Source organism: Barbatula barbatula (genome assembly GCF_947034865.1).
Source record: "Barbatula barbatula genome assembly, chromosome: 19".
Classification (NCBI taxonomy): domain Eukaryota; kingdom Metazoa; phylum Chordata; class Actinopteri; order Cypriniformes; family Nemacheilidae; genus Barbatula; species Barbatula barbatula.
The window spans coordinates 1,095,552-1,122,539 of NC_136782.1; the positions used below are offsets into that span (position 1 = coordinate 1,095,552).

The 26,988-nt window shown below is 40.5% G+C and overlaps 2 protein-coding genes across 2 annotated transcripts; both read right to left on the reverse strand.

Moving 5' to 3' along the window:
• Window positions 1-727: 727 nt before the first annotated feature.
• On the reverse strand, window positions 728-15,260 carry igsf10 (immunoglobulin superfamily, member 10). Its single transcript, XM_079481380.1, has 3 exons — window positions 12,928-15,260; window positions 11,928-12,828; window positions 728-3,041 (listed from the first exon to the last, which is right to left on the reverse strand). Exons 1-3 carry the CDS (start codon window positions 15,242-15,244, stop codon window positions 1,130-1,132), a joined length of 5,130 nt encoding a protein of 1,709 aa, XP_079337506.1. The 5' UTR covers window positions 15,245-15,260; the 3' UTR covers window positions 728-1,129.
• Window positions 15,261-15,272: 12 nt separating this feature from the next.
• On the reverse strand, window positions 15,273-22,497 carry LOC306908767 (immunoglobulin superfamily member 10-like; the record flags this gene model as incomplete). The annotated part of the gene is made up of 6 exons (XM_079481957.1): window positions 22,021-22,497; window positions 20,983-21,243; window positions 20,767-20,896; window positions 16,894-17,284; window positions 15,313-16,755; window positions 15,273-15,280 (listed from the first exon to the last, which is right to left on the reverse strand). Exons 2-6 carry the CDS (start codon window positions 21,180-21,182, stop codon window positions 15,273-15,275), a joined length of 2,172 nt encoding a protein of 723 aa, XP_079338083.1. The 5' UTR covers window positions 21,183-21,243; window positions 22,021-22,497.
• Window positions 22,498-26,988: the final 4,491 nt, after the last annotated feature.

Consider the following 26,988-nt stretch of genomic DNA (forward strand, 5'->3'; position numbering starts at 1 on the left):
CTCTGTACGTTCACATTAAACACGATAAGACGGATTATGGAAGGCAGGCTTTTTTCGTTGTTTTCTGTGTACATGTCTGGACTCTGGAGTCTAGACTTCATTTGAACAGAGAAATGTAGACTTTGAGTTCACTCATTAGACCTGACATTATTGTAATAAGGTAATAAGATAATGTTCTTTGCCACAGAATGTCAATGTTATCTATGGCCTTTCAAAATTGTCTAATGGAATGATCAACGTAAAATGAGTGTTGTTGTCTTTTATTTTTATGTGGCACTATGAGAGAATCCCGACAATCTTTATAGTACGTTTAATGTACTGCACAAACCCTTGGTTGCTTCATGCTGTGTGCCAGCACATTTTTGTTTGATGACAGGGACCGAGTAGAATTCAGGTTTATCATTTGACATCTTCATGTAGGGCATTCTAAGAGGTTCACTTGGGTGGATGGACAGAATAAAGATGAATCTGTCCCTTGTGAGTGAAGAACAGAGGTGTGGATTCTAAAATGGCATTGTGAAATTCCAGAAAGCCCTCAGATGGTGTGGTGTAAGGTATTGATGCAAGCAAAGGTTGAAATGTTGGAGGGCAAGGAATGTTGTGAAAGTAGAACCAGTAGAGCCTTGCTTCAAGAGCTTCTGACCTGTTAGCAGAATGTGCCGCAATACATCTTAAAGAGTGAGCGTGAAGTAAAAATTATTTGAATATTATTACATGAAACATTGTTCATTTGAAAATAGAATGTTTATTCTACTCAGACTTTCTAAAACTACATTGAAAATTTTAACCATTGAATTTGCCTTTCCAATGTTAGATAAACTCAATAATATTCATTCATTACATAGGAGCGCATGGGCATGTCAAACACTGACTGAAACTAAACAGTGATTCTCTGTCATGCTGTTTATGCAATTTTAAAATATATACATATTTTAAGGTTCAATGTCAATATAAACTTGTCAGAAGGACTGATGAAAGCATTGATATAAAAAGTAATTTCCAATGTTTTTAGCATCACTCAAACAGCATCATTATCCAGACTACTGTCCGTGGCAGATCGACGTACCCATTATTCTGTTAAACCAAGACATTTCAGAAGAGCATCCTGTCATCACCCTATTAACTCTACCTATATGACTGTCATGTATGTCATTTTGGTATCCCTGCCTAGAAAGTTCACAGCAGTGCACTTGTAATTTCCAGAATCTGCTCTTGTGGGATTTTGAATGACAAGTGTCCCATGTGGATGTAGTAGCTGACTGCCTACAAGTTGTCTGTTTTCTGTCAAGGAAAGAACCGAGCGATCTGGCAACTCCCATGTGATATCTGGCTTTGGAACTCCCCTGGCAATACATGAAAGATGAACAGGAACTCCAGTCACTCCTCTCACAGCTGGTGGAGGTCCGTTAATGATCTGGGGTGCAAATGCCATGATTATAACAGGCACGGTCAGAAGTGCCACGCCAGCTTCATTCTTCGCTTGGCACACATAGTTGCCGCCATCATTAATGGTTGTCTCTCGTATAACAAGCGTTCCGTTTTCCATTAAATGGTACCGTCCGCTCACCTGCGGATGGGCAAGAGCATGACCTCCTGGCATGATCCAGGAAATGCTGGCTTTACGTCCATCTGTCAGGCAATGCAGGTAGAGAGGCTCTCCAGAAGCACAGCGAATCATCCCTCTGGGGCGTGTTAGAATGTAAGGCTTTTGAAACACCTCAAACACGATCAGCTTCTCAATGTTGCCCACCTGGTTTTTGGCAGCACAACGATATTTACCTGCATCTTCTCTCCTGGAGTTGTGAATGACGAGGGTGCCATCCTTACCCAGGAGATATCTTGAGCCACTGTCACGCTCTCTACTGAGGCGAGTTTTATTGGGTAGTATCCATGTGATTTCTGGCACGGGTTGTCCGTCAGCAGAACAGTTCAGCACTGCGGTTCTTCCCACCCGAGTCACCAGCCGCTCATTAAAAGGATTTTTAAAAATGGGTCTCAGGAGCATGCCGGTTACCTCCAGTTGAAGCAACATGACCGCCTCACCTCCATCATTCTGTGCCATACAGATGAACTCTGCTCGATCTGATTGCCGAATGTTACGGATCTCTAGCGTACCGTTGCTATGAACATTAATCCGGCTTCCGTAGTATGGTGCTGTTAGAAATATATTGTCCGGCATGATCCATGTGATCTTTGGGGGAGGATATCCCTCAGCCTTGCAGTCTATTAGTTTTCTAGAGTACTTAACTGCTATATCTTTCACCACAGTTCTATTCTGTTTGAAGCCATTGATGATGGGTGGATTTCCATCAATGTCCAGTTTATATACTTGAGTTTCCTCACCTGCTGCGTTACGAGCCATGCAGACATACTCTCCAGCGTCAGCCAGTTTAACATCGCGTATATCAAGAGACCCATTGGCGTGCACTAAGCAACGCTCGTTAGATGCAGCAATTATATCTTTGGATGGCAGCATCCACAGGACCTTGGGCTTGGGCTCCCCTTTAGCCTTACAGTCAAAGCGGACATTTCCACCTGGCCTTACCTTGGCATGGGTATGGTTTGGGGGTTGAATACGAGGGACTGCAGTTACCACATTAATGTGAACATGCATCTTGTCCTTACCCAGTTTGTTTTCTGCATAACAGGTATAATTACCCTCCTCACCAATTTCTACTTTATTGAAGTACAGCGTACCATTATTAAACACTGTGTACCGCTTGGACTGAACTTCTCCAGCTCCATCAGATTGCGCAGCGCTATTAACTAAGGTACCATCAGGCAGCCCCCAAGATATCTCTGGGATGGGTACGCCAGCTGCCACGCAGTCCACTTTTAGGTCATGGCCGTAAAGCACTTGTTTCTTACTAAAGATGTTTGGTTCAATCCGAGCTGGCTTCATAGACACAGAAACCCTCATCAGCTGTAAATCATCCCCTGCTTTGCTGCGTGCAAAGCAGATGAAGTCTCCGGAATCCTTCTCATTAACCGATTCAATGACGAGAGTGCCGTTCTTCAGGACCTTTATGCGGCTTCCCATTCTGAAATGAAAATATGATACTTTTTAACAATACACAGCAATTGTTTCAGTAAATACATTCAATATGTCTGTGTTTTTTTAACCTGCTATTCACAGACTAGCAAATCACTATAAATGTTCATGTATTTTCACATTTATAGGTTACAATCCGATGTAATTAAATGCCTGAAAGCATATCCTAAACTTACTCGACTGCCGAGAATCAATTCCTGAAACCATGCCCCTTTTGTGATGTTTGATAAGATATCCAGCAACAACTCAATGCCCATTTTTAAGCCAAAAGGACTGGAAAACATTCTAAGGGATTGCATAAATTAAAAACAGAGCACTACATGTCATGGCTTGTTTTTGCAACATTTGTTGAAGTGCTGTATGAATGACTATTCAGAAAAGAATTTAAAGTGATAGTTCACCCAAAAATGAAAATGCAGTCATCATTGACTCACTCTCATGTCATTTCATACCTGTATAAATTACTGCCATAGTACGACAAATTAAATGGTAATGCGAAGGTGCCCCAGAACGGTTTGTGTTCCTGTATTCTTCAAAATATCTAACTTTGTGTTCAACAGAACAAAACAAAGATACAATCTTTTTTTCCTACTATGGTAGTGGATGATGTCACAGAACTGAAATTTGCTTACATTCTTACAAATATCTTTCTTTGTGTTTAACAGACCACGGTAGGTTTTAAACAACCTATGGGTGAGTAAATGATTTTTAAGTGAGCTATCCCTTTAAGGCTTTACTCGCATGCTATAAAACAAGATGTAATCCAGATTTTTGTGGCTGCTCTTAAGTGTAAAAATGTTTCTGCCATAAACTGAACCCTTTGTAAGTATACAACTTCTCAATAATCACTTTAGTAGCTGTCTTGAGCGGTCTTTGTTACTGACGTATTGCATGCTTTTTATATGTACTGTTAATTGTTAGTTTTATTAATTTATGCACTTTCTATATAAAACTACAGCAGATCAAAGTGCCGTACGATCAGCATAGAAAAAGAAGACATACAATACTCAAAATATCACACTAAAATAGGGCTGGCCGAGCTTCATAAAAGAGAATATCGATCCACGATCTAAATTGAAAATATAAACTTTTTTGCACATAGCACTGGTGCTACAGAGTTTTGTAACACAGGCAAAACAGCACGAGTGTTATCATCTTTAAAAAACACAAATGAGGATCATCACATAAAGAGACTGGTTAACGACAAAGTACATTGATGTTATATACAAATGGATCAATAAGGGCCTTATTATTTTTTGTTTACCCATTTCTTTATTGTTCTATGTTGTCCATTTTTTACTATGCAAAACACTGTTTTGCACTGTTTGCCTGGCCGGGGGCTGCTAGAATTTTTTAGTTTTATTGAATTAACACTGTATATAGGAATTTATAGTCTGTTTGATATTTGACATGTGTTTCTCTCTCCTTATCTTGGGTGTGTTTTCATAAACTATACAATAGTAATTTTATATCCACATACAATACTGTAGTATAGTATAAAATTTACTAGGCCTTTAGGAAACTCAAGATAATATAGCGTCATGAACCTTACTATAGTAAATATAAAAGTATACTATAGTTTATCAACTTACAACAAGAAAACCACAATTTGCTATATCAAATACTATAGAAATTTTATCCATTCGAGTATTTTGACGGGTCATCGTTAAGACACTACCTCAATAGACACTTGAGTTTCAGTGTGTGTAGTTCAATGACGATAGTTTTTGTCAAACAGTGAAAACTGTTAAATGCACCTGAAATAATCTCTCAGGGAACTCTGGGCATGATGTTCATGTGTTTATTTCCTCATATTGTGAGACGCATACAAGTCCACGAGCGTCACACATGTAGCACTTTAAACTGTGCAACACATTCACTCATACATGCAGAACCGTGGTTAGAGCATGGAACTAGGTACTATGGCAAAGGTGCGTTTCTTGATAATCGGCCTGAATTGTTTCAAATCTCTAGCATGAGTAATAACGTTGAAGATCTTGACTTAACCATTGAAAATGTAACTCAACCTTCTCAGAACCAGCATAACCCTAGGTTTTTATTTGATACAGTGGCTAAATTAACCAAAAATAACTCGTCAGCGACTTCTGATTCTGTATACCAGCATTGCAGTGATGAATTTATGAACTATTTCACAAATAAAATCCAAGATATTCGAGAAAAAATTATAACTATGCAACCAGATGCGAAACCCGCTGAACAAACGACTAACAACAGTGTCCCTAAGGAGAAATTACGTTTATTTTCTTCCGTAGATCACGATGAACCATCTAAAATCATTAGATCATCTAAATCAACTTCATGCATGTTAGACCCTATACCTACAAATCTACTGAAAGAGATGCTGCCAGAAATTATAGATCCTCTACTTAGCATTATTAACTCATCTCTGACATTAGGACATATGCCTAAAGCATATAAGGTTACTGTTATAAGGCCTCTTAAGCTCAGGAAACATAAGAGAGGAGCAACAGGAGTGTATGACGACACAGGACCGGGCCCGGACATGTGTTAAGTTTGTGTTTTAAGGTCTTTTACTTCCGTGTTTGTTTATTTAATTAAAGTTTTGTTAAATGTTCGCCAGTTCCCGCCTCTTTCCTTCCCTTTTATGGATCTGTGTTACAGTCCCAGAGTCCTTTTTTTGGCACCACCACCTCGTCTGCCATGCCATTAACTTATTGATTTGTTTTCAAATACGTCACTTATGGAAAAATCCGCGGCAGACACATATTTATTTTTGGCAATCAGCACAGCCATCTTGCAGAAAATCATTAAACTGTTCAATTTCACGCGGCACTTCTCAGACCTTGCAGCACGGCTAGACTAATTCGAAAGTATACAGAGCTCTCGCAGTGCTTCAATGTCACACGCAAATGGGTCTGTGCAGCACTGAATGATATCAAACACATTTCTTGTTTTAGGCCCTGGCCACACGAACACGGGTATTTTTTTACCCGTACACTTAAACAACAGTTAGAATAGTTTAACTTCTCAGAGGCTTAATGACAAAAAATTCTATTTGAAACCGACTTTAAAGCATTTAAAGATGTAACCTCCATAATCTAATGTCAGTCCAATGACACTTGCAAATGCAATTACAGAATTGAGAGGTCCTGAAAGATGGATAAGCTCGATCAGTTTCCAGGTAATATGATGAAGAATAAAGGAGCGAGGTAATGAGGAAGCATATTGAGAAGCACCCATAGGCTAGCATTAAAATCGCATCAGGTGGTTCTTCGTAGAGGAGACCAACCACCCGATGCGAAGATACCATGATCATTTGACAAGTTTAAAAAGTTAAAGCTGTTATTGATGTTTACAGTACAATTTTTGTCATAAAATAGTTTTTGTCAGTTACGGCCCGTTAGTTCTAGCACTCTGTCCACTTGAAATGTGACACAGAGATAAAAGAGAGAGATAGAGAGACAATGTGTGAATCACCTGTACTGTGCTGAGCTCAATTTTAGTCTGAAAAGACAAAAAGTCTTAGAAGCGAGTTGCATTGGTGGGAGTTAACTACGACAGTGAAACCAGTTTAATACACTTCAAACCTTGTTGTGATTGAAAGGTGAGAAGATACGTTTTTCTTATGCGTTTTATAAAAAACTTAATCTGTTTAATCTGTCAAAAAATCTGCGTTTCCATGGATCCACAAAAAAACATTCTGCAAGCTGTCCATCCAACAGGGGAGGAAAGCGAAGGCAGCCCCACGCAGAAGCGCAGTATACCAGAGACCTAGACTCACCAAACACCATGGAGTTGAACAGACTGCCAAAGTTGTCAGTCTTCCAGCAGGGGGAGGACATTCTTGCTTTGCATCGGACGTCTTGCAAAATCCTAGGAGGTGGCCAGAGAACGAGTGAAGATATCTCCTTGTTCCATTGTTCAAAACCAGATGATTCCTTCCAGCTATCCAAATTAGCAGAGTGCATCGAAGATATAAAACATTGGATGACCTGTAATTTCCTTCTTTTAAATTCAGATAAATTAGAAATATTACTTTTTGGACCACAGACACGTAGGCCTAAACAAAATATTTCAGTTAAAGATCTAGGCGTTATATCAGACAGCAATCTGTCAATTGGTAATCACATCTCAAATATCACAATAACAGCCTTCTTCCAATTTAGAAATTTTGCCAAATTACGCAATATAATGAATAATTCTTATTCATGCATTTATGACCTCAAGACTTGACTACTGTAATGAGCTACTTAGTGGTTGTCCTGCATCATCAATAAACAAACTACAGTTAGTTCAGAACGCAGCTGCCAGAGTTCTAACCAGGACCAGAAAATATGATCACATAACCCCAATGTTATCAACCCTTTACTGGCTACACATTAAGTATCGTATTGACTTTACAGTTCTTTTAATCACTTATAAAGCCTTAAAGGGTTTAGCCCCTACCTACCTAACAGAGCTTCTATCACACTAAAAGCCATCACGCTCTCTAAGATCTCAAAACTCAGGACTTTTGATAACACCTAGAATAACTAAATCCACCAAAGAGGGTCGAGCTTTCTCATACGTAGCACCTAAACTCTGGAATAGCCTTCCTGATATTATTCGAGGATCAGACACACTCGCCCAATTTAAATCTAGATTAAAAACGCATCTTTTCAGCCAAGCATTCACTTAATGCAACATATGCAAAATAAACCACCAGGAGATGCTGACATTAGATATTATTAACTAGAATAATCTAGCTTGTTCTATAAACACCATGTACTGCGCTGTGTTTAAATAAAATTGAATTGAATTGACCAGGCAAGTGCTGAAGGCATACCTGGCTATCCAGAGACCTACCATCAGCTACAACTGGTCTTGATAAGGCTAAATTGGTTCAGAAGAATATCAACGCTCACCGTGGTTGTCAGTACTCTCAACCCACAAAAGATAACTTTAGAGGTGCGTCCAGTAACTCTAGAGAACCTCAGTCTGACTCTAACTTTGCTCCTGTACAGAAAGTAGCTCCTGCTAAAAAAAATGGTTTACTTTCATTGCCAACAGGGGTGGAAGTAGCAAGATCTACTACTCATGTTACTGTAAATTTAAGTTGTTTTTTGATACTTGTACTTTTAGGAGTAAGTAAGTTTTAAGTCTGTAATTATACCTGTACTTCGTCACATATTAAGCTAATACTTCTACTTTGCCACATTTAAAAATCACACTCGCTAGTGAGTACAATTTGAATTAATATTCAAATCTCTGACTAGCTAATAAATATATGCTACCGTAAATAGAGTTTGTAAAAAGATTTTGGACTGAAAAAGCTTTTGATCCAAGATTTGTGCAGCTGATCAAGAGCTCAGACAAATAGGTTAGGAAAAACAAGCACATGGATATTGAAAACATTAAATACATGCCATCCAACATGTAAATGACATTGTTTCTAAATTGTTTCTATAGTCCAAGACCTTTGGTCATTCACACAATGCAAGTGCCGTCTGTTTGAAAGTTCAAAAAGCAGACACAGGCCTCACAAACACAATCCCTGCGCCTCCTGATTATATATTTACGTTTTATGAAGCTAATCATAAGATTATTAGAAACTAAACATTACCTGCCGAGCGAGTGTGCAGCTTTGGAGGCGTGAGCAATTCTATACTGTTTAGTGTTATTTTTCTGTATATAACTTTGCTTGTCTTTCTACTGGGACTGATTCACATCTCAAGCACTGTAAATGATCACTTTACATTTTAACACATCTGGGTGTATTGCCTTCACTGTTGGGCAGACTAGCTTCTCTGATATCAGGCCTGCAAAGTCACACATCCTTCTCTTATCTCTCAACGGAGGCAGTCGCATTTTCTCTCGCTCCCGTCCTCCCCTTTACTTTCCTGCTGACCTTGTGTCTCGTCTCGTATCATCTTTTGAGAGATTTTCTCTGCACTGCTCTACAACTGAAATTATGGATCTGATCAAATGGTCTCTAAACGCTATTGACACGATCTTCTCGACGAGAAGCTTGGGTTCGGGGGAACCTGCCTGCCCTGACGGAACGTTTGCAGCTGGCTACACGATGGACGCCTGGGAGAGATGGCGGATCGTGTGTCTAGCTCCGCTTTCCGTGGAGGACATTGAAGATGTCTACCTATTCGGAACCATGATAACAGGTATTATGCTGATTGGATTAGGCTGTGCCGTTTGTTATCGAGAAATTAAGAAAACGGTAACAGCTCTCAAAAGTCTCACAAGGCTGCCCGTTATGATGGAAGTCGTGGGAAGAGCGGTCGGCTCTGGAAATGAGACTATTAACCGCAATATGGATTCTATCACGGAGAAGCTCACGACTTTGCAAAGAAAATTTGATATTCTTGGAGACCAAATTGGACAAAATGGACAAAGAGAGTAGCCGTGTAAATGGAATGCGGTTGCTCGCCCAAAGACCAAACAATCAATCTTATCTCTTTCGACTCCCCCGTATCAGCCTTGGCCAAGGCTGCTGCTGAAATTCAACCCTGAGTAGAGCAGTACGGAGAGACGCTCTTGTCCCTCCCTAATTTCTACTGAAACACCTGCATAGACTATTACACACAGACTTTTCCACACAGACACAAACATAGGCCGCACTCGAGGGCGGCCACTCACACCCAGATCCAATGCCTTCGTCGCTTTGACCCGCCAGCCTGACAAGTGGGTCTGCATGCGGCGCCATCATGGCAGCAGAATCAGATGCTGCTTGTCGGAACTGGATTACCTATCCCTGTTGCAAGTCTTGTCTTTGGTGTATTGTGTACATGTTTTTCTCCCCACCTTCCCCATGTTATGCATTATCTTCTTCTAAAAATACATTTCGTTGCACTGTACTTGTATGTGTGTAATGACAATAAATTGAATCAAATCAAAAATCAAATGCACAAATACATCTTTTTCACCAAGAAGGCGCAATCTTCGGGTTTTACTTTCGTCACTATGGTTACCCGCATCGCGTGCATATAGGATAGAATACAGGCTTCAGTTCGGTTGCTTGTTCACAGACAGCGCTTAGGAATATAGTTATTAGTTTAGTTTAGGCTAAAATATTTTGGCACTTGCCATTATTGTGGACACTGCTGGATCCGGTGGTAGAGTGGTCCAATGGCTCATATCTTCCAAATGTCTTGTACCGTCAAGTGAATGAAAATATGTGACCCTAGACCACAAAACCAGTCATAAGTCGCAAAAGCCAACAATGCATTGAATGCGTCAAAATTATAGATTCTTTTTATGCCAAAAATCATTAGGGTATTAAGTAAAGATCATGTTCCATATAGATATTTTTTTCCTACCGTAAATATATCATGTACTTTATTTTTGTTGGTGGATTCAGCAAAATCGCAAACAAAAAATGTCAGAAACTCAAAACTTAATCAAACTAAAGAGTTTTAAATAGTTGTATCTCTGTCAAATCTTGTCCTATCCTAACACACCATACATCGATAGAAAGCATATTTATTATTATTATGGTTATTATGCATACTAAAACTAGGCTTGAAAGCTTCATGTATAGTTATTTCTGGGAGGCATAGGGGTGGAGATACATACGAACGCTCTTCCCCTGATTGGGATGTACAGTAAGGTGTACAGGGAATTTTGTGCAGATTCTATCACGCATGGTTTTATTACATGTAAAAGTTTTCATAAATGAGGCCCCTCGAGAGAGCATATAAGGAGGGAAAAAGATGGGTGTTAAACAGATAATTGTCGAATACCACATGATAAGGGTCGTGGCCTAAAGGTTTGAGAGTCGGACATGCAACCCAAATGTTGCAGGTTTGATTTCCAATGCTGACAGGAAATATCTGAGGTATTCGCTGTGGTCACATTGAAAGCTGCTCCAGGCATGTGCGTTTTCACATCTTGCAGTATTTGTGTTCACTACTCATGCATTTACCATACTAGACAAATAGCTTCACTTTCACAATTGCTGCATCCGACATGAAGAAGATAGAACAACTTCTTATTTGAAGATAAGACTTAATCCAGGTAAAGGCACATATACCCACACGTTTCGAGATGAACGATAACGGTGTAATGATCAGTTGTAAGGGTAACTCAAGACTCTGTAACCGTAGTAACTTACTCTGTGAACCTAACCTGGTCGGGAGCAGCTTTTCTTTGGTAAACCCAGTTTTTCTTTCCATCTCCTCCCTCTTTAAAGCACAAGGGGTGTAACTCATTCATTCATTCATTAATACAGTCATTCATACACATGTTATGATCACACAGAGACCATCTCACTGACTGATATGTCATATGTGCTTTCATAGAGGATCCTGTATGTGAAGAGGCTGCATTCATTCTAAGTGAATTAGATACAGGTATATCAAAACATATCTCATCCATCCTTACGTCAATAACATCAGCCGTTGTGGCGGTGCATTACATCAGAGCATATTCTTTCCCTTACATGCCCTCACAAATGGTAGTTTTCTATGGAGGATACAAAATGACTTAATAAAGTGTATAAATAAAGTGCATGAATAAAGAAATTAATAAATACAGACATACTTGCAGAAATTAAGCGATAAAGGTAATAAACAATTTAATTAGACATACACGCATTTCTATCCAAATCTGCTCTGAGTAGGGTTCAAACTGGTGACACCCTAAACTAAACTAAACTAAACTAGGGAGCCCTTGACACTGTAGAACAAAATTTACAAGTATTTTAGTTATGTCAACGATGTAGTGTTGTTATTGAATTGTGTATAACTTATGTGTCTTAGCAGCAATTATTACAATAACTAAATAACAATTGTTTCCCAGCAGCTTTTGCCATTGGTTGAACCAGACATTTAAAGCTGAAAATGTCAAACCAACACATCTAGCCTTGAAAAAGAACAATTTGCTAAATATCTCATAAGCCTACCTGACTGAGTGGTCCACAAGACCCTTGGAAGGGAGCCTCCAAATGATATGGGGTTTTGGGTTCCCAACAGCAGAGCAGTTCAATTGAAGATGACCACCATATATCAGTTCAGATTTTAGTGGTGATGTCTCAATGATCTGAGGGGCCGTTTCTGTGCTCTTCACAGATAGCGTGGCCACAAGTCGCTCTGATGTTGTGCTGCTGGTTGCAACACACTCATATTTTCCATTTTCAGTTATTGCTACATTCCTCAGGTGAAGCGTACCGTTTAAAAAAACAGATATCTTGGGGTGTGAGGATGTAAGAGGCCTTATGATTGTGCCATCATTTAGGACCCAATGCGTAGTAGGTTGGGGGTCACCATGACTGGAACAGGGCAAAAAGACATTCTGCCCAACATCAGCTTTTACCAGCTGTCTTTTCTCTTCCAGTATTAGCGGAGGTGCTGCTACCACTTGCAGACGAACAGTGACGGTGTCAGCACTGCCCCTATTACTTGCAAAACACTTGTAATTTCCACAATCAAAAGATGACACATTTTGGATAGTAAGTGTGCCCTTTGAGCTTACTGCTACTCTTCCATGCGTAGTGTTTGGACTCTTAATTTCTGTGTGGTTTGGTAGAATCCATGACACAATCGGCATTGGCCTGCCCTCTGTCTTGCACTCCACTTCCATAGTCTTCCCAGCGAGAACCTTAACTTCCCTCACCTTTTGTTCCAATATACGGGTGGGGTATGCCAGAACTGACAATGTAACCACAAGCTTGTCAGAGCCATGCTCATTCTCAGCAAAACATATGTACTGTCCATGGTCTTTAATGTTTGTTCTTTGGATGGACAATGTTCCATTCTTCAAGACTTCGAATTTACCCATTTTGCTCTTGATTGTCACCATCATACCTGGTGATATAAAGGGGAAAAAGCAATATAATATAAATTCTTCTTAAGAAATTGAACAGAGAAGTTTACTTGCATGATGTGTGGTATGTATAAATATACCTGTGGTAGATACAAATCGTCTCCAGGTGATAGTGGGTTCAGGATTGCCAGACACATTGCAGGGAAGGAAGGCATCAGAGTTGGAAAGAACAGTAAAACTGGCAGCTTTTCCACCAATAATCCTTGGCTTGTAAATTATATCCTCAACAGATGACCTATTTCTGGTATTAGAGGAGTCATACCTGGAAGAGCGGTCATAGGCATTTAAATTGCCTGTATCAGTATTGTGTGAAGATGAGGTGAAAGTGTACAACTGTTTTGCAGTTTTACCAAACATTGTGAGTGAACTCACTCTTCTCTCGTTTGATTTTCCCAGAGGTACACCAGATGAGGTATGACAGTCAAAACAGTCCTTGCATCTTTGATCATAAACGGTTGGCTGAACACCCATAAGGGGCCTCTGTGTTGTGTATCTCAAACCCCTTTCTGCTTTAAACTTCATGTTAATGTTCACTGGGTTTGCATTGGTGTTCCTCTGGGTTTGCGATTGTGGTGTAGTGTGTGATCCAATCACTCTATGTCTTCTGTAAGTTGATGGTGTTTCAGTTGTCATAGTGATGAATTCTGGTAAGTTGGTAGAAGACATAATAGAGTTTCTCCAAGCCTCAGAGTCAGTATTAATAGCTGACAGATGTGTCTCTCCTACTTTAAAGGGTGTAGGCAGAGGTCCTACTCCCACACGTCTGTTCTGACTGTGTGATGCTATAGTGGTGGATTTGGTAGAAGATTTGTCAGTGATTTCAGTAATCAAGGTTTTTGGTGTTGTTAGGGTTTTGACCTGCCCTCTTCCTTTGAAGCCAGGCTTCTGATTTCCCCACAATCTAGTGTGAGAACCTGAGAGCCTATCCTGATCAAAATTTTGCTTTGCCTCAATTTTCATTGTTGGTGGGGCCGCCAAAGTGTTTAAATTTGGTGTAGATTCTGTTGCTGTAGGCAACTCATGGAAAGCAGGAAACCTTGTAGCTGAAAGAGGTATGATTTTATAAGATGCATCTGGTTCAAGATAGGAAGAAGAGCCTGATGCGTCATCAGTTGATGTTTCCGGAATGTTTTTTTCTTTTGCCATTGGTGGAGAGGCAATAATATGTGGAAACTGCAAATATTCAGAAGATACTGTAGTTGACAGCCTGTCAGGTTTTGCTGCGGATACTGTCATGTGCTCTTGTACAGTCGACAATCCTTTAACATTCTCTAGTGTAATTTTAGGCCACTTTGTAGTTGTGATTGGTGTTAATAGAAGCACATTAGCATCTTTGGTTGCTTCGATCTCCTCTGCAACAGAAGTTTTATAATATTGAGACTCTTTAAGTATGGGCGTAGGACGGACCACGCTTTGATCCACTGTCCTTTTGCATTTTTCTGCAGATACTCCAGTTTTAAATCTCCCCTCATCATTACAATCTGAGGCTTGTTCCACAGCGTCTGGTAAAGTCAGATTGTCCCCTTTGTTTACAGACAGATGTTTAAATTTAAATTTATTTAATAAAAACTGGATGTCTGAAATTTTGCTGGGCCGAATGATTCTACGTTTGCCAGGCAAGTTTCGCCTCTTTCCTGCGTGTGATTTTTTAGGAGGAACGATTTGGATTTGGTGTTTTGAGATGATTGTAGACCCAGGAAGGAGATGAGGAGACGTGATTTTTTGAGTGGTGTGAAATGTGATCTTGTCCTGCTCTCTATCAGTTTTGGTGACAGCTGTAAATATAGTCTGGCTTTCATTTTGCAGGGGGGTTACATTTGGGATCTGAAAGTTGTATGATGGTGTTGCCCCAGCTGCAACCTCTTCTGTGTCTCCAGAGAGCAGAAGCTCAATTTTATCTGTATCTTCTGTTGCAGTACGTCTGAAAGTAAGAGTCTCCCCTGAGTGTCTGTTTATTTCTCTCTCATGTATATATGGGCTGCCATTGCTGTGGTTTAACACATAATCTGAGTTAGTTGTATTTGGGGCTAGAACAACTTTCTTTGGAGCTCCATCATACACGGGAGTGTATCTGCTCACTATTGGTGTGGTATGTGTCTGGGAATGAGAGTTCAGGTATGATGTGGCTGTAAGCAACTTTGATTTGTCTTTTGTTTTTAAGAGATCCTTAACATGGTTTGCTTCTTCTTTCATGAAACTGTTGACAGTTATGTTATTGGTCTTTGGAAATGTTAAACCAGCGGTATTAATGTTATTAACTGTTTTCTGTACAAGTGTTTGGGTAGTCAGGAAAGTAAATTCATCCTCAGATACACCATTCCCAGAGATTATGTCACTATCTTCTGGCTGATCTGTAAATGTCTCATCCTCATTTCTTCTTTTATTTTCAGAATTCATGATAAAAGAGGACACTTTAGTTGCTTTATTAAAGACCTGTCTTGCCATAATTTGAGTTCTTCTGTTGCCTCTTCTGATAGTGGGAGCCTTATGAAATCGGGTGTATGGTCTGTCTGAGATAATACTTATTGACTCCTCACTAACGCTGTGAGGGTGATATCTGCTGCTATGTTTCTGGATACCACCTACAGTATGTTCCTCACTCTGCATTGGGCTTGTTGACAAATCATTAAAAACAATTACTTGGGAGGCAATCAAATCTGCTCCTAGATAATTAGCAGCTAAGCATCTGTACAACCCCGCATCTGACAACGTCAGTCCACGTATTTCCAAACTACCATTTCTGTTAAGCTTTCTTTTTCCAAAAGATCTGTCCAAAACTGTCTGATCAGGAAGTATCCACTGAATCGAAGCCTTTGGACTGCTGGATGAGGTGCAGTCAAGAAATATTTTCTGACCAACAGTTTGTGAGATTTGAACTCCATTAACCTCTTCTTCTTTAATATATGGAGACAATACAGTGACCCTGAAGGCAAGGACATCTGCATCCAAGAAGTTTGTGGCAATGCAGTGATAGACACCTGTGTCTGAGCTTTCCACTGATCTCAAAGTAAGTCTTCCTGTATTAGTTGCCACAATCCTTTGATCCTCACTGTGGTATGGTGCATGTATCTTACTTCCATCTGGTAGACTCCATTTTGTGGTTGGTTTTGGATCCCCAAAGATTTGGCAGTTTAGTTCAATCAGTCTACCAGCAAGGACAGAGTGTTCGGTTTTGGTCTTATTGTCCCTTCTGATCATTGTCCAGCCATATTTATCTGTACTATCTTTGCTGCTGTCAACATCTATTTGAACATTAGAGAAATACTTAATATTAAGGGACTGGAAAGTTGTTGTCATGCGGTCCAGCTGTAAGCTTATCATACCTTGCATTAACCATGCAGGATGAGCTTTGATTTTTGCCTCAATTTCTGTAAACACATCATCTGTAGTGGGTGCTGTTTGCTTGTATGCATAAACTGTATCTGATTGCATAGAAAGTGATAACCCTCGTTCAAGTTGCATAGGTGACTCGCTATAGATAGCCAAGATGTTCCAAATCTGGCTTAAATGATCATTATCAATGCTGCAGACCAATGACGTTGAGACAGTTGCACTTAGGGCACGTATATCTTTTCCATTTACTCCATATGTGATTGTCAAGTTGTCAATTCCCACAGGTCTCTGCACAACACATGCTATACTGGCCACATTGTGGAACTGATCAGTGATGTTAATTTCCAACATGCCAATGGGTGCAACAAAATCTTTGTGAGAGACTGAAATGTAGTCATCTTCACCCAAGGTAACATTTCTTTGTTTCAGGTGAGGATGAATCCATGGTCTCATGCATGTATAGCCATCATCAGGTAAATGCACAATACTGCTGCCTCTCGAAGAAACTGGGAACTCACAGACAGGACATAGCTGTTCTTTAACAATCGTCCTATCTCTTTTGCATTTCACAACACCTGTCAATTATAACAAAAACCTGTTAGCATTTGTTTGCCAACCATATCAATATGATTCTTGTATGATATGCATTTGTGCACTGAATATTATTCTCTTATTTTAAAACAACAATTGGTCATCATAGACCATACACTCACCAGGGTTTTTCTTCATCCACTCGGCAAGCCAACTCATCTGACAGTCACATGACCAGGGGTTTCCACTAAGAAAGACATTCTCTATTTTGTAACAACCAGCAAGAACAGATGCAGGCAATGTGGTAAAATAATTGTCTGATAGGTAAATTGTCTTGAGTGTTGAGAATTTGTAGATGCTGCTGTGGCGCAATGATACGAAAGTGTCCGGATGAAGCTGCTGGAGCAGATTTCCCTCAAGGTTGATCAACTGTAGCATTTTCAATCCATAAAAACTCTCTGGATGGATGAATGTAATGTGATTATGGTCCATATGGAGCCGTACAAGATTCTCCAGGCCTCTAAATGTATTCTTGTCAAGCTTCTCAACTTGGTTATAACTCAATTTCAGAACCTAAATGTGTTTTAATTAGACAGAAAAGTCAGAAAAGACTGTTAATAATGCTGCAATTGATATTTTAGACCAACAGAACACCATCACAATGATTTCATAATTTACCACGGTAACATAAATCAACACATTAATTCATCATCTATTCAGTTAAAGGGATATTTCAGACAAATTTACACCATGTTTTACTCACTCTCAAGGCATCCTAGGTGTATATGACTTTCTTCTTTCAGATGAATACAGTTCGAGTTATAATACCATTTATAATGGCTCATCGAAGGATTAGAATAGGAGCCAATAGAGAGTGAGATTTTGAAGCTCCAAAAAGGGCATCTCCTGATCAAAGAACTGCTCGACAGAACTCCATTGAGTTAAAAAAGTTCTTCTGAAGCAAACTGATGTGTTGGTTTAAGAGAAATATCCATATTTACAACTTTATTAATGTTAATGTCTAACAATGTCGTAGACATTAGCGGTATTAAAGTTGTCAATATAGACATTTCTCCTAAACAAATGCATCGATTTGCTTCATGGTGCCACGTCGAGCAGTTCTTTGATCTCTCACTCTCTGTACACTCCTAATCTAATACTTGGTTGAGCCAGGATAAATGGTATTATAACTCGGCTGTATTTGCCTGAAAGAAGAAAGTCATGTACACATATGATGCCTTGAGGGTGAGTAAATCATGTAAGCATACTTGGTTTGTCTTTTGTAAGGCTAGTCATTTTCTGACTAAATGCCCAAGATGAAATGTAGTAGTTCAACCAAAAATGAAAATTCTGTCATTTCTTATGCTTCCAACTTGCTCTGTGTGTTCACAGTATGGGTTACCATACATTGAAAAATACTCACACTTTCACTCTCATGTCATTCTAAACCTGTGACTTTCTTTGGGAGAAAGCAAAACAAGATATTTTGAAAAGTGTTGGTCTCGGGTTACTCCACTCAACCAAACTAAAATTTTATTGATATAGCGCTTTTTACAGTTTACAGAGCAGAGCGGTCACCAATCAAATCAAAGACTGTTTATTCATCCCGTTAACATCATCCACTTTCGCACCTGTTCCCCAGCAAACCACAGCGTAAAATAGGGAACTGGCAACCACAGACTGATTTAACATGTTGAGCATTTGGTTGTACATGACAAAGGACTTTGGTCTCAAATGGGATGGCACGCCAGACTCCGCTCCGTGCACATTCATTCACCCTTTTGTTCTTCGGAACCTGCAAGGCATGTGCTGAGCGATCTTCGATTCTTCCTACTGGATTTACAATGCAGAACAGCGGAACTCGTCCTGGCGTTTGCAACTTCCCATGGGCGTTTCGGTAGTTGGTCAGAGGTGTATTCAAAGAGTATATTTCTAAAAGAGTAAATTCTCCTACAGCGTGCACATGTCGCCCAGGCATGTCTCGCCGCTGTAGTCTTGGGTGCGACCGCCCCATCCTTCAGCCAGACAGGCACGATACCTGCGTCACATGTCTCTGTCTCCAGCATGCTGAAGTAGCGTTAGTGGTAACGGCATTGCGGTCATGGCTGGCACAAAATCGTTTGCGATTTTGCAGCCAGCTGCAGCAAGCCAGCTGCAGCAGCGAGCGGTGGTGGTGATATGGCAGTGTCGTTTGGCGTAAATCTGTTGAAGCATTGCCGCCAAGGCGTGTACACTGGGTCTGACGATGTCCACTCTTGTGGTCCAAGAGAGACACCTTTGGCTCAATCCTGCGCAGATGTGAGGCACTGAGAGAGTCCGCTTGCTTGATGCCATCGCACAGCTTGGGATTCTTGGTGACACCGCCGAAGACTTTCGAGTTTTCACCTAGGTAGCAGACGGAGGTCATCTGCAACCCGGCCCCTGCCAGGGGTTCAAGGTCCCTGACGGCATCTGCAGCCCAGCAGCCACGACCTCCGAACCTCCGGCACCCCTCCTCAGATGGCCCCCGCGGACGGAGATTTCAAAGGAGGGCATCAACTCCCTGCCAGCAGCCCAGGAAGAGGCCCTGGAAGGAGCCACCTGCAGAGACCCAGGACATTGGGCACAGCTTCAGCCATGCTATTGCTGTCAAGCCGCACTGGGACGGTCCTTGCCATGTCCCACATCAAGCCAGAACCTTCTCAGGGCCTGGTGCCCACTTGGTCTCTAGGAGAGCTTCCTTCTCCCTGGGTGCCCACAGCATGCAACAGCCACAATTCGACGTTGTGACATGCCAGCTCCGCACTCTCCAAGCGACGGCAGGAAAGACTTAAGGCACATGCTCTGATGGCCACTCCCCCTGGCGGATTCCCCTGATGGTCTGGCACCTGAGACCAGACCGCTGGAACCTCCATGTCTAGCCTCTGGACAGGATGAGGAGATCCAAAGTGACCTGTCTCCCGCAGCCGTGAGCATGGTCACTCGGGCAAGAGCACCAACCACTAGGCAACAGACCCTCACTCCACCGGGCCTTTTTCTCATGGGCGTCGAGCCGGTGTCGGACCGGGTCTTGAGTGAGACTCCCTATTTCCTCCACTGGATGAAGTATAGGCATTCCATCAATCACTAAGCACTTCTGGTAACGAGCCCGGCGGAGTAGCTCGTATTCAAGCCCAGTATGTGTGAGTTTCCCTCACGAGGTGAACCCTTGTATCTGGGCTAGTGCTCCACACTTAGTGAATCCCCTCCTTGGGTAGTTCCATCTGATGCTTTCTCACTCTTGGCCCCGCACTACTACTCCCATGAGTTCTCACCACTGGTGAATTATCTCCATTCAGCCTGAGGGGGTAGCGCTTCCCAGTGCTCCTTACGGTGTCGTGACAACAAGATCTGAACCAGATCATTACTTAAAAGTCTAATGATTTTTGGCATAAAAGAACATTTTTAAATTTTGACCCATAAAATGGATCTTCGGCTATTGTCACAAATATACCCGTGCTACTTATGACCGGTTTCGTGGTCCAGGGTGACAGATATTATTAATATTGCTTTAATTTGATGTGAGGGCCAGGTAGTAGAAATGGCTACTTTTTACTAAAGTCCATGTAAGAGCCCATACTTCTTTACTTCAACTGGAGTAAACAAGTTTAGTCAGTACTTAGTTTTTTTAGTACCAGTATTTTAAACATGATTATTTGTAAAGCTGCTTGAGTGTGTAGTTTTGGTATCGTGATGCCTAGTTGCAGATCTAGTTGCATACATTCCTTAGACATTTACATTACATTTAGTCATTTGGCAGACGCTTTTATCCCAAGAAGCAGTCACAAAGAGGTGTTCTCCCCAAAAGTGTCATTTCATGATGCAAAGTTCACTTGAAAAGAAACCACTCAGACATTTATTTTTTGTTTCTCAGAAGAAAGAGTTAAGAAAAAGGTTTTAACCACATGAGAGTGAATAAAAAACAGCAGACTTTTTGGGGAAACTGTCCCTAAATTATTTTACATTTAAAACTTTTTGAATAGTTAAAACAAGTAGTATCAAATGAATATGTTTCTCTCATTGCAATGGTATATTACCTGCAGGGATGTGAGATTGTAGAAGGATCTATCTTCAATAATCTTGATGGCATTACTATGCAGCATTAATAGCTCCAGATATTTTAGCCCAACGAGGTCATTTACTTTAAGAGCTGTTAAACTGTTGTACCTGACACAAAGAACAGTGAATATAAGTTTTTGTCATAAACAAACAAAAATGACAATGACAAGGTTAGAGAGGATGGCCAGATTTACCCCAGGTTAATTCTCTCAACAGCTGGCTGAATCTCTCTGGGTATTTCACTCAGGTATCTAAATGTGCAGTGGACCTCTGTTGGAGCGTAACATGCACATGATTTGGGGCAGGCGCTGCTTCGCTGTGTTATATTGGCCCAAACACACAGAATTGGCATGAATCTCCACAACAGACTTGACTTTGGTTTTGAGTCACGCATTTTGCATTGGCAGGACTGTTTCTTTGGGGAAAAGCTCAACTTGATATCGATCTCGATTTGTCTGCAGGAAGAGAATAATTTCAAATCATTCTTATCAGTGTTAACTTGGCATCACTTATAGCAATAATTATTAAATTGTATCGCCATGATAGGAATGTTAAACTGGCATAGTTTCATGGCTAGAGCAAGGCTGACTGTCATAAACAGAAGATTTCAATTAAAAGTCTATTTAGACAATTATTTTGTTTCCAACATCTGGTCCAGTAGTTTCAAGTTACAGTAAAATAACATGTTTCATATTTTTCTATGGATGTTGGATAAACGTGTGAAAAATAAACCCTACTGGCCGATTATAACCATTTAATGCATATTACAAGTCATGTCCATTCACGTGTGATTTATGTTAAAATTGTAGCCTAAATATTTTTTTCTTTAGTTTGCCAAAGCAATGCCTTGTCTGTTACCTATGGAACTTTAAAAAAGCATTTTCATCAAATGTCTTAGCTTAAAAGACCTTTCATTTATGAAAATGTCCCACTGTGCAGATTTAAAATCCTGTTTAACACATTATTGGGGCATGTTGTCCCACAATGTCAATGTGGGTTCAATGGCATTTATTTGAATAACTTTTTGAAGACAAGATGTACAGAAATACAATTTGACAAACAAACCCACAGTGAGAATATAGTGTAGCAGAGAACATAAAAAGAATCAAATCAAATCCAACATGTCGTGTTTTTCAAAGAATTGTCAAAACAATAAAAAATGAAATGAATAGAGTCATAAAATATAACCAGACCAGTCTATATCTCTAGAGTTTAAATATGAACACACTTACCCAAAACACGGTTGAAGTATGTGTAAAGTTTTCCTGGATATCCCACAGGAGTCTTAACTTTAACGTTTGATTTATCAAGGAAGATCGCCTTAAGGTCCACCTAGAAGCGTTTTTTACATTATGATTTTCACATGATGTTAACGGAGAAATTGCGCTCTCACCGCGCTCCTGATGTGCGTGTCGTCCAGTGCTTGTTCATGCCAGTGCAAATATAACAGACACGCTCAAAGAACGGGGTAAAGTTAGATTTGTTTTCGATATTCCCGACACATTCAGTGATGAAACGCCAATAACTCGACTTGCCCTTCAAATATCTTGATAATATTACCACTGTAAGGACGAAGCTGATAATATTTCACAGCCTTCTTTAATATTCTTTTCGCTCGGTATGATAAACACTGCACCACAAAAGCCGTCGCAATGTGCGTTAAACCGGGAGAGCTCTCTTTGCGGAGCTGTAAGTAAGGGACCGATGGAAAAGTGTGAGTTTTCTTCGTTTTTTATATAGCCCGGTGGGTATTTTTTTAACGGGGTTATTCGACGGAAATACGTGTTTTTCTTTGTCTGTGGTGTGTTATAAGTTGCCAATGCATGTATTAGACACGTCAAATTTAAGTGTCGGAAACAAAAGATGTATTTTATAGAAGCGAATGCTCACCCAGACTTGCCTGAAACCACACCCTAGCAAGTGTGTTGACTAAGACCACCCACATGCAAGTAAGGTGGGCGGTCTTATAAAGCTCATTGTACCGTCGCCGGCGCAGCCATGTCGCTGACAGTGGTCATCTTTCACAAACTTTTTTTACCCCTACTGGTGGAAAATTAAATTTCACGTTCAAAATTAGATTAACATTTATACCATACAAACAGGGTTCTAAATTAACACCCGCCAACCCGCCAAATGCGGGTAAAAATTCATTTTGGCGGGTGTTAATAAAAACTTACTAGCCAGTTTGGCCGGTGATGCATGAGGCATTACATGCATGATACATAAGGCTCTGTTCTCGTTCATTTATCCTATGCATTTATCCACCTGACAGTACTTCCTACATTTCCCAAGAACACTGTTTCGTAATGCTACGTGGTGACGTTTCATACGCCCGTTGGCTGCGCGCAGTTTGTAGTGAAACCAGCGCGAGAAACCATGGAAACGAACGGAGCCAGAGCAGGGAGCAGACTGAAATAAGACGGAGTTTAGCTAGATAGCTAGCTAGCTAGCAAAGTAAAGTATAAAGTTAAGATTAGCTAAACTAAATGAGGCGGTGGTTGGGACAGACTTCTGGGGGCGAGAAGAGGAATGAGGCAGGGGATGAGGATATCAACAGAGAAACGAAGAAAAGAAAATTTAATGCCAAATGGCTGACGGGTCGTGAATGGCTTGTGTTTGATCACGAAAATGTCGTCATGTTTTGTCAGGATTGCCGCATGTACGCGAAAGAAAAAAACAAAACGAACAATTTCGTGGTAGGAACTACTAATTTTAAAGTCGAGGCAGTAAAGGACCATGAGAGTGCCCGAAGTCATCAGGAGAGCCTAAGGATTAAAACTGCAGATATATATAAAGACAGATATAAAGACAGATATAAAGATAGATAGAAAGATATAAAGATAGATACTGTAGATAGATATAGACAGATATAAAGACAGATAGAAAGATAGATAGAAAGATATAAAGATAGATACTGTAGATAGATATAAAGACAGATATAAAGACAGATAGAAAGATAGATACTGTAGATAGATATAGACAGATATAAAGACAGAAAGATAGATATAAAGATATAAAGATAGATACTGTAGATAGATATAAAGACAGATAGAAAGATAGATACTGTAGATAGATATAAAGATAGATACTGTAGATAAATCCCAAACTTGAAATGTATGCACTTTCTGTGTATATTTTGTTGTATGTATTGTACTTTATATGTATTTTTCATGCCAAAATTGTTAATAAAATGATCAAATGCATTCAGTGTTACTCATATTTTCACCCGGAAAAAAATTGGCTAGTGGAAATTCTGATTGGCTGGTAACTTTAGAAAGTTACCAGCCACATTGGCTGGTGATCAAAAAAGTTAATTTAGAACCCTGCATACAAACATAATAAAACATAACATCCAGGCCTGGTCCTCTCTTGTCGTACCCTCCTGTGGCCTGTCCTTCTATGCTTCCAGAGCTCCTCCGTGAGAAATGCGAGACCGGTGCACGCAGAGCTGACACTCATTATCACTCCCGCCACCGACCTCGACCTTTCCCTCACGGCTCTCCTCCCGCCTTGCTCGTTACAGTTACTATTTGCACATCAGTATTGTTCTGCATTGAACATTGTGCTGTGTTGAATATCATTATATTCATAAAAAAATATTAATATGATGGCAACTTAATGAGATATTAAAGCCCTACACCTAACCTTAACCTAAATCTAAATTCTATTTAATTTGTATTCAATGTTAATTGACACTCCGTTTGTTAAATAATTATTATGAAGTAGATAACATTTGAAAATTTGTAACTTCTAATTATTAATGGAATATATCAGCCTATGCCCACTAGTGGGCAGTGTCACTATTTGAGTGAACTCAAGTATTACAGTCCTTCACGTGCAATATGCTCTCAGGCGTCAGGTCAGTTGGTAATGCCTAGAATTTCAAGATCAAGTGCAGGCGGCAGGTCATTTTCCTATCTAGCGCCTAAACTTTAGAACAGTCTTCTCTGTTGGAACTCTGTCAGTTTAAATCTAGACTAAAGACGCATCTTTTTAATCTTGCATACACTACACTATCATAATATATATATTCCAAAGATTTAAGCTTCCAATGACAACTGAGGCATTTGTTGCATCAAATAGTGGAGAACAGTACTCCACTCTCAGCCAGTCTTGTATCATGTTTTCCAATGTTACCAGAGAGGGCAGAACGCAGTCCATGCCCAGACCTGACAAATGCTTTGATGATAAAGCTGGACGAAGAACGTGGCGACTCTACAAAACTTCAGCCGCTATTAGATTATTAATGATAATTTTAAATCTAACTTTTTTTATTTTTGCCTTGTTGTGCAAGCACTATCGTGTTTGTGCAGAGGCTGCAGCTTTTGCCAGAGGGGAACTGGAATCCCCTGGTTAGGCCTGGTTTCCCTCTGAGGTTTTTTTCTCCTCCAATGGAGTTTTGGGTTCCTCGCCACTGTTTGCATACTGTTTTGCACTGTCTGCCTGGCCGGGGGGGGGGCTGCTAGAATTTTATAGTTTTATTTAATTAACACTGCATATAGGAATTTATAGTCTTGTCTGATATATGACCTGTATTTTGACTTGCATAACCTTATATGTTTTGCTTATAGTCAATGTTTTCTTGTACAGCTGGTTTGTAACAATGAAAATAGTCAAGAGCGCTATATAAATAATGTGCCCGCATTAGAGGTCTTCTCGGGTCCAAAGATCTTTACCCGACCTGAAATGACCCGAATCACTTTTACCCGAACCCGACATGCCAATTAAAAAAAAAAATTTAAGCCCCGAACCCGAGACAGACCCGATAACGTTAGACCCGAGTCCGACCCGACCCATCGTATATTTTTTTTCAAACCCGACTAGACCTAAATTTAAACATTATTAATGTAAATGAAATTGATATGGCAATGGAAACGTTGATCCTATTGTTTTGCTCTGGCAAATTGCGCAAACTCAGGCTAAATAGCCTACGCAAAACAGCATAAAGACACAGCTTAATCCAGTTTCCTGATTAATCCCCTGCACAGATCTGTTTTTTTCGCAAGAGGAGAGTTGGTAACTACACGCACACAGGAGAGTTGGTAACTATTGTACAGGAGAGTTCGGGTCTTCCTCGGGTCAATTCAGCAAAAAACATTTTTACTTTATATTTCCCGAGACCCGAAGAACCTAATAATATACCCGACCCGTGTCCGAAGCTTTTTACCCGTGAAGACTTCTAGCCCGCATTTGACAAAGACTCTCACTAGTGTGTGTTATGTGCCTCGAGAGACCATACCTGAACCTGTTGAACTTCCCGTTCCAAAACAAATGCATCTGAAATGAGATTAGGAGCACTAAGAATAAAGGAAGAAATGAGGAAATGCATCCTGTAGTGTATTTGAGTCGGAAATTATTGCATGGAACAAAGGCCGGCTATTTCCCGAACCCACCTTATAGCACCTCTTGTTTCACAGTTTCTGCACCAGGTCAAAGAGAAGTATCCAGAGTGGTACACTGCTTTACTGAAGGTGGGAAGCGCCAAGCAAAGTAAAATGCATGATCCTGCTGTTTACACTGGTCATACAATATGCCTCCCTGGTGGGAAAGAGATGGATTTAAGGTGTAGGATTAAAGCTAGCCCTCAAAGGAAGACTTAAACAGCCTTGATAGAAGACCATCCCTTCTTGCAACTCCCACAGGATGTCTTAGTGGCCAAAGTGCTTGCTAATGTGAAAAGAGGTTGTGCTCCAGTTAGAGTGATGAATCTTTCCCAGCGAGTCAATATGATCAGACGACAAGTCTGGCCAGTACAGTCCTGGTGGAAAAGGTGGTAGAGTTCCTAGATAGAGAGCATAGTGAAGGTTGGGAGCAGAGGGGCTTGTCACAGCTAGTCACTACTTGGTCCAGACTAAGTGAAGTAGTGGTAGAATGTGAGGCCAACGTGCACTACTTCGGGATAGGCTGGAACAGAATGCAGATGTGTTCTCCCAACATCCCATGGACTATGGTCACACCACAACAGTACATCACGAGATTCCCCTGGTTGACCTGAGACCTTTACAACTGCCATACCGCAAAATATCCCCCTCCCAGTGGCAAGATGTGAGGCGGTTATTGATGGAAATGGTACGCATCCCCTGTTGTGGTTGTGACCAAGAAAGATGGGTCACTCTGATTGTGTATTGACTACAGGAAGCTCAACTCCTGCGGCACTCGAGATGCATTCCTTCTGCCAAGGATAGAGGAGGCTTTAGAAG

What these genes read in the sequence shown, in the direction of transcription:
- igsf10 (XM_079481380.1), bottom strand. Translation starts at nt 15,244, where the DNA reads ATGAATTCTGAAAATAAAAGAAGAAATGAGGATGAGACATTTACAGAT. An exon ending in ACGATTTGTATCTACCACAG is followed by an intron (nt 12,829 to 12,927) that starts GTATATTTATAC and finishes TTATATCACCAG; the next exon opens with GTATGATGGTGACAATCAAG. An exon ending in CTTGTGGACCACTCAGTCAG is followed by an intron (nt 3,042 to 11,927) that starts GTAGGCTTATGA and finishes TTTTCATTTCAG; the next exon opens with AATGGGAAGCCGCATAAAGG.